General features: G+C 49.4%; 1 protein-coding gene across 1 annotated transcript in view; it reads right to left on the minus strand.

Moving 5' to 3' along the window:
- Positions 1-10579, minus strand: part of BAIAP2L1 (BAR/IMD domain containing adaptor protein 2 like 1) — a 109323-nt gene extending 98744 nt beyond the window's left edge. Inside the window, exon 1 of the mRNA XM_054494920.2 lies at positions 10235-10579. Coding sequence (XP_054350895.1) covers positions 10235-10285 — 51 coding nt within the window. The 5' untranslated portion in view covers positions 10286-10579. The remainder of the gene's footprint in view (positions 1-10234) is intronic.
- Positions 10580-14660: the final 4081 nt, after the last annotated feature.

The following is a 14660-nucleotide window of genomic DNA, read 5'->3' on the forward strand; positions in this document are numbered from 1 at the left end:
GCTCTGTTGCCAGGCTAGAGTGCGGTGGCGTGATCTCAGCTCACTGCTACCTTTGCCTCCTGGGTTCAAGCGATCCTGCCTCAGCCTCCGGAGTAGCTGGGACTACAGGTGCACTCCACCACACCCAGCTAATTTTTTTTTTTTTGTATTTTTAGTAGAGACAGGGTTTCACCATGTTGGCCAGGATGGTCTCGATCTCTTGACCTCGTGATCTGCCCGCCTCGGCCTCCCAAAGTGCTGGGATTACAGGCGTGAACCACTGTGCCCGACCCATAAACACAGTTTAAGCAGGAAATCCGGGGGCATCTTCACCCACCTACTGTTCTCTCGAAAGCACAGGTACTCTAGGAGGTAAAAGATTGGTTAGATCTCTGAGTTGGGCTCATCTATTCTGCTCCCTGGTTTGGGAACACATTCTGGTAATATTTTTTCTTCTATTTTTTAAAGAAAGAGAAACTGGCAACATTTTATCTCATTTATATGCATCTCACCTTTATCCACAAAGACTTCAGGCAGCTGTTACACCAGGAACTAAAACCATTAAAATCTAAAACTCGGCCAGGCACAGTGGCTCACACCTGTAATCCCAGCACTTTTGGGAGGCTGAGGCAGGCGGATCACAAGGTCAGGAGATAGAGACCATCCTGGCTAACGGAGTGAAACCCTGTCTCTACTAAAAATACAAAAAAAAAAAATTAGCCGGGCATGGTGGCAGGCACCTGTAGTCCCAGTTACTCAGGAGGCTGAGGCAGGAGAATGGCATGAACTTGGGAGGCAGAGGTTGTGAGCCGAGATCGTGCCACTGCACTCCAGCCTGGGCGACAGAGTGAGACTCTGTCTCAAAAAAAAAAAAAAAAAAAAAAAAAATCTAAAACTCAAGTCACTAAAATCATGACAAACCAGAAGGATTCAAGGTTAGGAAGACAAACAGAAATATAAAATCAAGGCTGAAGAAAATAAGAACAGAAGTCTAATGTCTGAAAAGTCACAGAGCTGTAATTACTCTGCACATATCTACAAGTTCTAAGTTTATGGGGGAAAGTATGCCTAGTTATTAATAGGCATGAAATCGTGGGTGTTCTGGCCAATGTCCATATTCTATATGGTACGCATGCTTAAATACTGAAAACACACACACACACCCCTTCTATGTGTTATTAAAAAGGAAGTGGTTTTAAAAGATCTACTTAATTGAGCTGGGAACGACGGTGCACGACTGTAGTCCCTGTTACTTCGGAGGCTGAGGTAGGATCACTGGAGCCCAGGAGTTCCAGGCCAGCCTGGGCAATGTAGCAAGACCCCCTCGCTAAAAAAAAAAAAGTAAGTCTACCTTAGCTGGGTGTGGTGGCGGGCGCCTGTAATCCCAGCTACTAGGGAGGCTGAGGCAGGAGAATCGCTTGAACCTGGGAGGCGGAGGTTGCAGTGAGCCGAGATCGCACCATTTCACTCCAGACTGGGCGAACAAGAGCGAACCTCCGTTTCAAAAAAGAAGTCTACCTAACTGGCTACAGTTCAGGGAAAAACGCGCTCTCACACCATGCAGATGACAGCAGCATTTGGTGCATGCTTTCTGGAGGGCATTTTGCAATGTGGAGCAAACAGGCTTTAAAATGTACCTGCCCTTTGACCCAGAGCTCCCTTCTGGGAATGTGGCTTAAGGAAAACATCATGGATCTGCTTACGGATCTGTGCAAAGCTTTGACTGCAACCATGCCCATGGCCGCGCTGTAATAGCAAAGTACTGGCAATGATCTATGTCCAACCACGGGGGCTGATCAATAAATTATGATGAAAAATGGAGTCCTGTGCAGTCATCAAAATGATACAGCACAGAAAACTGACATGGGAATATGTACTGAAAAGTATCAGAAAAAATGACAGCAAGAGTTAGTGTTATCTCTGGTTTGCAGGATTCTGGGCACACTTATTTACACTTCTTGGTTTTTTTTTGAGACAGATTTTTGCTGCCACCCAGGCTGGAGTACAGTGGCACAGTCTCGGCTCACTGCAACCTCTGCCTCCCAGGTTCAGGCAATTCTCCTGCCTCAGCATCCTGAGTAGCTGGAATTACAGGCACCCACCACCACGCCCAGCTGATTTTTATTTATAGATATAGATATATATATGTAATTTTTGTATTTTTAGTAGAGATGGGGTTTCGCCATGTTGGCTAGGCTGGTCTCAAACTCCTGACCTCAGGTGATCCATCCTCCTCAGCCTCCCACAGTGCTGGGATTACAGGCATGAGCCACTGCACCCAGCCATGAAAGGGTTTTATTACATAAGGGATGTTGAAAGCACAGATGAACCCTATTTAAACTGGAGTGCTCGGAGGAGGGTGCAAAGTTATGGTTAACTGCATTTTCTTGTTAATTAAATATTAATGAAAATATCTTCCTTTTCTTTTTATGTAACTTTTCTTTTCTTTTTTATTTATTTATTTTTTTTTGAGATGGAGTCTCCCTCTGTCGCCCAGGCTGGAGTGCAGTGGCATGATCTCAGCTCACTGCAAGCTCCGCCTCCTGGGTTCACGCCATTCTCCCGCCTCAGCCTCCTGAGTAGCTGGGACTACAGGCGCCCGCCACCACGCCTGGATAATTTTTTGTATTTTTAGCAGAGACAGGGTTTCACTGTGGTCTTGATCTCCTGACCTCGCGATCTGCCCGCCTCAGCCTCCCAAAGTGCTGGGATTACAGACGTGAGCCACCGTGCCCGGTTTATGTAACTTTTCTTGAAAATGTACCTACTTTGGGCCAGGCACAGTGAGGGGCTCACGCCTGTAATCCCAGCACTTTGGGAGGCCGAGGCGGGTGGATCACCTGAAGTCGGGAGTTCGAGACCAGCCTGACCAACGTGGTGAAACCCTGTCTCTACTAAAAATATAAAAATTAGGCCAGGCGCGGTGGCTCACGCCTGTAATCCCAGCACTTTGGGAGGCCAAGGTGGGCAGATCACGAGGTCAGGAGATGGAGACCATCCTGGCTAACACGGTGAAACCCCATCTCTACTAAAAATACAAAAAATTATCCGGGCATGGTGGCGGGCGCCAGTAGCCCCAGCTACTCGGGAGACTGAGACATGAGAATGGCGTGAACCCAGGAGGCGGTGCTTGCAGTGAGCCGAGATCTCGCCACTGCACTCCAGCCTGGGCAACAGGGAGACTCCGTCTTAAAAAAAAAAAAAAAAAAAAAAAAAACCCACACACAAAACAAAACAAAAAACCCTTTCATGCATTCAGTTTTGATAGTTTTAGAGTCTAATGAACTTCAGTTTATGTCTTCCTCTGGTGACTACCACAAATGTACAGCCTCTCTCAGACCAGAATTTCCTAGGTCTTGGTTTGTCTTCTGACATGAAGGATTTCCCACAGGGCTCCCTGCCAAGGTTACAGACACCCTACAGAGAAACAGCAGATCACCAGCAGGCCTGGAACAAACGATTTTGTTTGTGTTTACTTAAAATTCTTTTTTTTTGCACATACCCACAGGAATGGCAAAAATTAAAAGGATGGGAAATAGCAGCAGCTGGCAAGGATGAAGAGCAACTGGAACTCTCATACTCTGCTGGTGGAATGGCAACTGGTGCGTCACTATGGAAAATCAATCAGCAGTTTCTCCTAAAGCAAAATATTTGAATGTCTAATACTCAGCCAGTCTGCTCCTGTGTCTCTATCCAAGAGAAATGAGGGCCTATGGCCATCAGACATGAGCCAGAACATTCATAAAGCACGACTCATAATATCTTGGAATAGTCTGAAAATAATCCCAGCTGGGCGCAGTGGCTCACGCCTGCAATCCCAGCACTTCGGGAGGCCGAGGCAGGCGAATCACCTGAGGTTGGGAGTTTGAGACCAGCCTGGCCAACATGGTGAAACCCTGTCTCTACTAAAAATACAAAAATTAGCCGGCGTGGTGGCAGGCACCTGTAACCCCAGCTACTTGGGAGGCCAAGACAGGAGAATCACTTGAACCCGGGAGGCAAGGGTTGTAATGAGCCGAGATCACACCACTGCACTTGAGCCTGGGTGACAGAGCAAGACTCCATCTCAAAAAAACAAAACAAAACAAAAAAAACAAACAAAGAAAATAATCCCAGCCAGGTGTGGTGGCTCATGCCTGTAAGCCCAGAACTTTGGGAGGCTGAGGCAGGTGGATCACGAGGTCAGGAGTTCAAGACCAGCCTGACCAACATGGTGAAACCCAATCTCTACTAAAAAAATACAAAAATTAGCTGGGCATGGTGGCATACGCCTGTAATCCCAGCTACTCAGGAGTCTGAGGGAGGAGAATCACTTGAACCTGGGAGGTGGATGTTGCAGTGAGCCAAGACTGAGCCACTGCACCCCAGCCTGGGCGAGAGAGCAAGACTCCGTCTCAAAAAAAAAAGTTAGGAGAGGGGCTACCCTTGGAGGGGTGCAGCGACTGCCAGGTGGCACGAGGGGGACTTCAGGGGGTGGCCATGGTTTGCTTCTTGATCTGGGTGGTGGTTACACAGGTGTGTTCAGTTTGTGACAATTTAGTGAGCTATGTATACTTAAGCATAACTTTATGTATATTGCTATTCAATAAAGTTTTAAAAACGAATTTTAAAATATATTTGCATGTGTCAGCAGATAAGTTAAACTAAATTTTATGCAGCTTTTATAACTTATTTTTAAGTTATAATATTAAGTTGGAATTATTACAGCTTTGAATACAGGCCTGTAATCCCAGCACTTTGGGAAGCCGAGGCACGCAGATTACTTGAGCTCAGGAGTGCGTGACCAGCCTGGGCAACACAGCGAGACACCGTCTCTACCAAAAATAAAACATTAGCCGGGCATGGTGGTGCATGTGGTCCCAGCTACATGCCTGTAGCTTTTGATTTACATTTGTGACACTATTTCAGTTTTGGGTATTAATTCTTGTCTTGCACAGACCTCCAAGGGAAACCTAATGTGCACGGAATTAAAACAAATTCGATTTTATTTTCTTCAACATTCCGCACAGTTTTTAGTCAAAAAATAATCATTTTTTCTTGAGATGAGGTCTCACTCTGTTGCCCAGGCAGGAGTACAGTGGCACCATCTCAGTACTGCAACCTCTGCCTCCTGGCCTCAAGTGATCCTCCCACTTCAGCCTACTGAGGAGCTGGGACCCCAGGCACGCACCACCACACCCGACTAATTTTTGTATCTTTGTAGAGATAGGGTCTCACTACATTACCCAGGCTGGCCTCGAACTCCTGGGCTCAAGCAATCCACCTATCTTGACCCACCAAAGTGCTGGGATTACAGGCATGAGCCACCGTTCCTAGCCTCATTTTATTAAGAGAGTTTGTTCAAAACATGCCAATGATGATGAATTAACAGAATGACAGAAAATTCCAGTGACACCTTCGATCGCCACATTATGAAAATGTATTTGGTTTGTGCATCTTTGGTCACTGGAAACTAAATTACCATACAAACAAAGGCATGGGAAGTGGGATGTGGCAGCCGGTCACTAAGAGACTCTAGGACTCAGTTTCTCAATCTGGTTAACAACTAGCCTGGCCAACATGGTGAAACCCTGCTTCTATCAAAAAATGCAAAAATTTGCCAGGTGTGGCGGCTGTAGTCCCGGCTACTCGGGAGGCTGAGGCGGGAGAATTGCTTGAAAGTGGGAGGTGGAGGTTGCAGAGCTGCAATTGCACCACTGCACTCCAGCCTGAGCAACAAAGCAAGACCCTGTCTCAAAAATAAATAAATAAAAATAGTTAAGCCAACACAATCCACATTCACCTGGAGGGCTGACGTTTACTTAGAATTAAGCACTCTATGAAAAGTATCATCGGAGGGCACCGGGAGCCTAGCAAAGGACAGGTGCGTCACACATTAAATGGATAAATGTCCATTCATTCAACAAATACGCATGCCTACTATGTGCCAGGAACTGTTCTAAGTGGTTGGAATACAAAAACAAAAACAAAGCTCATTGCCTTGTAGAGCTCACATTCTAGTTGGGGTGGGAAGAGAGGGAAAGAAACATAAGAAATAAATACATCACATAGCCTATTCTAAGGTAGTGTTATGGGGGAAGGTAATGTAGCCTAAGGTGGGGCTGGGAGATGGATGGAGGCATCTGCAATCTGAGAGTTTGAGCATGCTTCCTTGAGGTGACATTGAAAGGCTTCTGTTACATCTCCCCTTTGACTCTCTGTTAGCAAGATTCCTGTAGGCAGGACATCCCTGGATGCTGCCACACCCGTTCTTCCTCCACTTCTTAAGCCTTTTTTTTTGAGATGGAGTCTCGCTCTGTCGCCCAGGCTGGAGTGCAGTGGCGCGATCTTGGCTTACTGCAACCTCCGACTCCCTGGTTCAAGCGATTATCCTGCCTCAGCCTCCCAAGTAGCTGGGATTACAGGCACGTGCCACCATGCCCGGCTAATTTTTGTATTTTCAGTAGAGACAGGGTTTCACCATGTTGGCCAGGAGGGTCTCAATCTCCTGACCTCATGATCTGCCTGCCCACCTCGGCCTCCCAAAGTGCTGGGATTCAGGCATGAGCCACCGCGCCGGGCCCTACTTCCTAAGTCTTTAACAGTTCTTCTAGGAAGGCTGTGGCTACTCTTAATTAAGGGTTTTTTTGAACTTCTTCCTCTACCGTGAGAGCACATACTCATCGGAAAACCATGCAAAATCACAGCAAGCTTTTGAGGGCAAATTATGGGCATGCTATAAAGTGTGGAGGGGAGAGAGATTTTTGGCTGAACTCTAATTAGTAACAGCAACATTACTTGACATTTTGGGGCTTATAACATCATTTGTTTATGAAGTAGTAAAATACACACATCCTCCTGGGAGTTAGCATGGATCTCCACTAATCATTTGCCTACGTATACATTTTAGACATTTCAGCAAATGTGTACACAGCATATATTTAAGGATAATTGATATTGGCTACAGAGGATCACGCTACTTTATAATTCCTCCTTTTCTCTAAAGAATTTATCCCTTTATTTCAAAATTGGAAAAACCTGAGTTTTTTTTTAAAAAACAACTAAAACCCATACTAGTAAGTCATTAAAAAATCATTTGCAGGTGGCTTTTGTAAACACACCTGGTTGGGTTGCATTTCTATTAGTAAAATATGGTAGATGGTTAGGTAACATAGAGGACATCTCTTCTTAAAAGCACTAGATTCATCAACACTGCCAGATCTTTGCCATATTAAGCTTAAATTGTTTTCAGCTTGAACATCATGGGGCAGGGCGGGATAGGGGGAAGAACCCAATACAGGGGCGGGAAAAGGTTTTTCGGACTCCCAAATTAAAATTTCACTTTGCATTGCCAAAGCCAAAGCATGGGCTAGCAGCCTTCACTATTTCATAGATTACATAAACTTGTAGTCTGATGTTGTAAATATCCTACCACCTGGACATTAAAAAAAAAAAAAAAGGTCCCAAAACACTAACAAGGAAATAGTAATTAAAATCAACAAACATTTAGTGAGCTTTCTAGTTTGCTTTCAGACACCTGGCAATGGAAAATTATCAGGTACTGGTCTTTGATCTCCATTTACATTGCCTTACGTCTATAAATACGTATAACCAAAATGATGAAATCCACACTTTTTCCCTGCCGTTTCCGTTCTTTGGGTAGTAAGATATGCCCAAGTGGTTGGCATTTGTGACGCTGCAATTTGCCTCGGTACGGTCCCTCTAAGGAGTTATTACTAAAAGTCTACGTCAGGAAGAAGCGGGAGAAAAAAAAGCAACGTTTAACTCAGAACACCTGACTGCTGGTCTCAAGCTGCAATCGCAGCTCAGACTGGGAAGATACACAGGGCTCTGTTCTTGGAGGAAGGGCGGAAGGCAGTGGTGTTCTGTATTTTTGCACCCCAGTGGATATCAGACTCTGCCTCAAATTTGCAATGGCCTGCGTCCCTCAATTACACAGTTTTTCCTTCACTGACAGTCAACAGGGCAGCTACTACTTACTTTCCAGGTCTGAGTCTGGCAGAAAGAACGTTTTATTTACACACTTGGTCAGCACCCCACACCTCATGCAGCAACGTCTTCCGGATCATTTAAATAGTAGCAATCTCAATACAAACGTAGGACTTCAACATTCGAATTTCCCAAATTTCTAAAGATCGCCCTCTATGAAGGCAACACACGAACAGGAAGAGTTTTTGGTCACAGTGACTGAGCATCAAAAACGCTGTGTCAACTGTTTCTACTCTCCCTACCTGTAAGGCATAATTTATATGTGACAGTATACACTTTGTGTGTTAGGATAAATGGAACGGATCTCTCGGATTTCAATATATAACAAAAATGTTCATGTTCTTCTCTTACTTTCACTCAACAAAAGTTAATGGACTCCTCTGATTTTAGGAATTCAGACCTTGAAAACCCAGAAACTAAAATTTTAGGGTTAAAAAAGTCTATCAAAATGACCAAACTTCCTGATTCAAGCACCAGGGACAGAAAAAAGATAAAACACACCAACCAACCAACCGACCATTTATTTATAACCTTAAACATGCCTATACATGAACTTAAAGAACGTTAAAGTTTCAAGGGTTCGAAGCGCCTAGGCTGAATTAAAACAAAAGTTGTTTTGTGTTCTATTAATAGCAGATGATTAACAGATATCTTATTTCACCTGGAATTCATTTATAAGTATGTAAACTAAACTGGCCACTAATCCTAAGTCTCTGTCTGTTTCTGGAAAAATTCTGTCCTAATACATGCAAAGTTAAGAGACCGGCTATCAACGCATTCCTTAAGGTTAGGTCAATTTCATTAAAACCTCGGTTGTTCTTTGACTTCAAGAACCTCACCAAATAACCCATATATAAAAGCCAAGTTCAACTGAAAGCTGGGAGAGGAAGGGTCTAAGGAGGAGGGCATTTCCCTGGAGAACGCCCAGAGCTCGGCTCACCTGGCGATCCTAATTACAGGGGAGTTTCACCCCCACATTCTTGGGCGCTTTCTTTTCTTAGAGGAAACTCGAGCTTGTGTCTTTGGTCCCTGAGGGCTTAAACCCGGCAGCCAGGCCAGCGCGGGTCACTGATTCCAAGATGTTGGGAGGAGGACGTGGGCCCCACCGACGCACAACAGACCCCTCCCCAACCTAAGTGCACTAGTTGTAAAATGTGTAGCTGGTCAGGGGATGGGGGACGGTCTCCAGAGCTCTGAGGGTCAGGGAAGAGGAGAAGGGACTAGGAGAAGGGACGGGGAGAAGGGACTGGGGAGGCGGAGAAGGTCCAGGAGAGGAGGGGGAGACAAGGGGAGGGAAGGAGGAAGAACCAAGAGGAGGGGGAAGGAGAGGGAGTAGGGGGAAGGAGGGAGGAGGGGGAAGGAGGGAGGAGGAGGGAGGAGGGGGAAGGAGGGAGGAGGGGGAAGGAGAGGGAGGAGGGGGAAGGAGAGGGAGGAGGGGGAAGGAGAGGGAGGAGGGGGAAGGAGAGGGAGGAGGGGGAAGGAGAGGGAGGAGGGGGAAGGAGAGGGAGGAGGGGGAAGGAGAGGGAGGAGGGGGAAGGAGAGGGAGGAGGGGGAAGGAGAGGGAGGAGGGGGAAGGAGAGGGAGGAGGGGGAAGGAGAGGGAGGAGGGGGAAGGAGAGGGAGGAGGGGGAAGGAGAGGGAGGAGGGGGAAGGAGAGGGAGGAGGGGGAAGGAGAGGGAGGAGGGGGAAGGAGAGGGAGGAGGGGGAAGGAGAGGGAGGAGGGGGAAGGAGAGGGAGGAGGGGGAAGGAGAGGGAGGAGGGGGAAGGAGAGGGAGGAGGGGGAAGGAGAGGGAGGAGGGGGATGGACTGGGGGAGGAGGGGAAGAGGGGAGAAGAAGGGACAGGGGAGGGGGGGAGACACACGGGGGAGAAGGAAGAACCAGGAGGAGGGGAGGGACAGGGACGAGGGGCAGGGGAGGAGGGAGAGTGAACGGGGAGCGGAGGGGCAGAGGGAGAGGTACAGGGTGGAGGGAAAGAGAGACAGGGAAGAAGCACAGGGAGGACGAGGAGGGAAGGAGGAGGAAAAGTCGGGGGGAGGGGATGGGGAGGGACTGGGAGGAGGGAGAGGGCCGGGGGAGGGGGAAGAAGAGGGGCTGTGGAGGCCCAGGAGAGGAGTGGGAGAGACCGGGCGAGGTGGAAGGACGGGGGGGAGGGGAGCCCGGGGGGAGGGGAGCCGGGGGGGAGGGAAAGACCTTCCCGCGTAAAGTCCCCTTCTGACCCCCAAGGTGGAAAGCCCTGACCTCCCTGAGCCCCGGGCCCTGGGCTTACCCGGTAGGTGCTCTCCGTGAGCCGGTTCACCTCCTCGGGCCCCCGGGACATGGCTGCGGCCGCCGGGCGAGCAAGCGCGGGAGGACGCGGCTGGGCCTCGTGGCCGCCGGACTCCGGACAGCGGGAGCGCCGGGGCGCGACTAAGGGGCTCTGGAGGGTCGGCCGCTGCCGCAGCCGTCGGCCCGAGAGTGCCCGCGCGCGCCTCCGCTGCCAAAATGTCAAAACTTGCGGCGGCGCCGCCCTGGCCTTCTGCGAGGAGCAGAGGAGAAGCGGCCGGACGCCGCCCGAGGAAGCGGGGCGGGCCGGGCCGCCCCACCTGAGGCGGGCGGGGCGGACAGGGGCGGGGCCGCGGGGCCGGAGGGGCGGGGCGGCCCCACCTGAGGCGGCCTGGAGAGCGGGGCCGGGCCGGGGTGGGCGGGGCGGCTCCCGCTGAGGCGGCCGGGGTGGGCGGGGAAGAGGCGGGGCCGGGCAGCTGGAACGGGCGTGGCCAGAGGGAAGCGGGCCCGAGTGGGCGGGGTCACCCCACCTGTGGAGGACAGGGCAGGGAGGCCACGGTGCGCCCCCTCGCGGCTCTCCCAGAGCTCCGGCGACGTAGGGCCCGAGACACTGGAGTGGGAACCGGTGTGGAGTGGGCTGCTCGTTTTGCTGTTTTGCTAGGGCAAGGGCAGCCTGGGGGTGTTTAGACTGTGGTCCTGGAGCCCTTGTTTGCCTCGCGTGGTGCTGGCCCCGGGGACCCCGAGGCCCACGCCCTCCATGAGGGCTTCCTTCAAACCCTGCGTTTTGGGGACCAAGGGAAAAGGGGCCACATTCCCCAGTTGTATTGATTTCCCTGATTGATCTCTACCTGCCTTGCCGCTCACTGACCCCAAAAGTTAGAGGGATCCGTGAGGGACATGGGCCCTCCTAGGTGGAGAAAGCGGGCTGCCACTTGCAGTTTTGAAAGCTCCTGATATATCAAAAAATTAATAAATGCCAGGGTCTAGTTACCGAAATGTTAGTACTTTTTTTTTGAGATGGAGTCTCACTCTGTCGCCTAGGCTGGAGTGCACTGGTGCGATCTCAGCTTGCTGCAACCTCCGCTTCCCGGGTTCAAGCGATTCTCCTGCCTGGCATAAGCCATCCTGCCTGGCCCACAGTTAGAAGCTTTTTGTTTGTTTGTTTTTGAGACAGAGTTTCACTCTTGTCCCTCAGGCTGGAGTGCAGTGGTGCTATCTCAGCTTGCTGCAATCTCTGCCTCCCAGGTTTAAGCAATTCTCCTGCCTCAGCCTCCGGAGTAGCTGAGATTACAGGTGCACGTGCCACCACACCAGGCTAATTTTTTTGTATTTTTAGTAGAGACGGGGTTTCACCATGTTGGCCAGGCTGGTCCCGAACTCCTAACCTCAGGTGATCCGCCCGCCTCAGCCTCCCAAAGTGCTGGGATTACAGGCGTGAACCACCGCGCCCGGCCCGGTAATACATTTTTAAACTTTACATTCACAACGACCTTTAACTCAATGCAATGTAACCATGCTACTCACGAGATTGTTGTAGGGTTTAGAAAACCACCTGAGCTGAGGTGTTAGGGAAACCTCTCTTCTTGTCATCACTCAAACTCTGTGGAGGTGTGTGGCTCCTGGGCTCCCTATTTTGTTTCCATCCCGGCCTCAGCCCTGCCCAAGGGTGAGGCAGCTGCCTTCTCTGGGCCTCTCTTCCAGGAGTATGTACCTTGGGCTGGGTGACAGCCTTCTCCCCAGTAAGGACCACCATTTAGCACCTGAGACCCGCACCCAACAAGGGCAGAGGTCTTATTCTGATTTTTTAAAACCTCTGGGCTTGGTGGCTCATGCCTGTAATCCTAGCACTTTGGGAGGCCAAGGCAGGGGGATCACTTGAAGTCAGGAGTTCGAGACCAGCCTAGCCAACATGGTGAAACCGCCCCGCCCCTGTCTCTACTAAAAATACAAAAACTAGCCAGGCATGGTCGCACATGCACCCGTAATCTCAGCTACTTGGGAAGCTGAGGCAGGAGAATTGCTTAAACCTGGGAGGCAGAGATTGCAGCGAGCTGAGATAGCACCACTGCACTCCAGCCTGAGGGACAAGAGCGAAACTCTGTCTCAAAAACAAACAAAAAGCTTCTATCTGGGGGCCAGGCAGGATGGCTCATGCCTGTAATCCCAGCACTTCGGGAGACCAAGGCAGGAGGACTGGTTGAGTCTAGGAGTTTGAGACCAGCCTAGGCAATATAGGGAGCCCACCCCCATCTCTACAAAAAATATAATTAAAAACATTAGCCAAGTGTGATGGTGTGCATCTGTAGTCCCAGCTATTCCGGAGGCTGAGGTAGGAGGATGGCTTGAGCTCAAGAGGTTGCAGTGAGCTGTGATCATGCCACTGCATTCCAGCCTGGGCCACAGAGTGAGACTCTGTTTCAAAAAACAAACAAAAATGCCAAAACGTCTATGTGAGTGCAATTGCATCTTTTATGGGCTGTTAAGATGTGAGACTTCTGGCCAGGCACGGTGGCTCACACCTGTAATGCCAGCACTTCAGGAGACTGAGGCAGGCAGATCACCTGAGGTCAGGAGTTTGAGACCAGCCTGACCAACATGGAGAAACCCTGTCTATACTAAAAATACAACATTGGCCGAGTTTGATGGTGCATGCCTATAATCCCAGCTACTCAGCAGGCTGAGACAGGAGAATCACTTGAACCTGGGAGGCTGAGGTTGTGGTGAGTGAGATCACGCCATTGCACTCCAGCCTGGGCAACAAGAGCGAAAATTTGTCTCAAAAAAAAAAAAAAGAAAGATGTGAGACTTCTAATCTTGTGATAAAGTTCACTAGGAAATGTACACAGTGACCCAATGAAGGCACTGTGTGGCCCAGATGGGAACACAGATGGGAGCACCAAGAGGATGAGTACCACTGGACTTAGAACAGAAACCACCACTCGGACTTGGGGACTGTTTTATCGGGTTTTGCAAGCTATAAAACATATCATGCGGCCAGGCACGGCGGCTCATGCCTGTAATCTCAGCACTTTGGGAGGCCAAGGTGGGTGGATCACTTGGGGTTAGGAGTTAGAGACCAGCCTCACCAATATGGTGAAACCCCGTCTCTACTAAAAATACAAAAATTAGCCAGATGTGGTGGCAGGCACCTGTAGTCCCAGCTACTTGGGAGGCTGAGACAGGAGAAGTGCTTGAACCCGGGAGGCGGAGGTTACAGTGAGCCGAGATCTCATGCCACTGCACTCCAGCCTGGGCAAGAGAGCAAAACTCTGTCTCAAAACAAACAAGCAAACAAAAAAAACTTAACATTCTTGGGAACCAAAAGGTTATGTGTTCCTGATGTTAGGGGGAAATAACACATCAGTCCCAAGTTTCTGGCAATGGAAGCAGGTGCCTCCTTTCTTAACAGATTTACAGTATTTAGTTCATGAGGTTTGCCAACTGGGTTTCACTTCCCATATGGGAGATGCATTCATGACTTTATAATTCCTACCATTATGTATTCGGCTCTGCAAGTATGTCTGTTGGTTTTTATTGAAACTTGAAAATAGGCTGGGCGCGGTGGCTCACGCCTGTAATCCCAGCACTTTGGGAGGCCGAGGCAGGGGGAACATGAGGTCAGGAGATCGAGAACATCCTGGTCAATGTGGTGAAACCCTGTCTCTACTAAAAATACAAAAACTAGCCAGGTGTGGCAGTGCATGCCTGTAGTCCCAGCTACTCGGGAAGCTGAGGCAGGAGAATTACTTGAACACGGGTGGCAGAGGTTGCAGTGAGCTGAGATCGTGCCACTGCACTCCAGCCCGGGAGACAGAGTGAGACTCCGTCTCAAACAAACAAACAAACAAACAAGAAAGTACTGCAGTTCCCAGCTCAGTGCTTGGCACATAGATGCCTGGGAGGTCTTGGTTGAACAAAATACAAATGAGTATTGATGATCTCCTCTGAGCCAGGGAGTGTGCTGGGGGCTGCAGTGTGCGGAATGAACTGGGCTTGAACCAAGCCTGTGCAGAAGGTAGAATTTGAAGACTACAGTGAAAGCCATCCAGGTACAGCCAGTCAGGCCATAGGTGGAAAGGTGGATGTGATCTCAAAAAGCCATTTGTTTTAGACTCTTCAAGTACATTTGCTGGTTTCATCTAAACTTGAAAATCCACAGTCTTTGTTATTCTGAGACTTCATGATGCTCAGAGGTAAAGAAGGCAAATCAATAGGAAGGGACGACTCAGGAGAAGGTGAGAGTAGCAGCCATTGTTTTGCCGAGAACTCCCTGCAGTCTCTTTCCTCCTGTATAGAAGAGCTGCGGAAGAGCTGGTCTGGCCTCTCTGTAAATCAGTCCAATGCCTTCCCAGAAACAGGCAACCAAGATCTCCTCCTTCAGCTCCTACTTCAGCTTAAATACAGACGATCTCCAATTTACGATCGTTCAC

Source organism: Pongo pygmaeus, chromosome 6 (genome assembly GCF_028885625.2).
Source record: "Pongo pygmaeus isolate AG05252 chromosome 6, NHGRI_mPonPyg2-v2.0_pri, whole genome shotgun sequence".
Classification (NCBI taxonomy): Eukaryota; Metazoa; Chordata; class Mammalia; order Primates; family Hominidae; genus Pongo; species Pongo pygmaeus.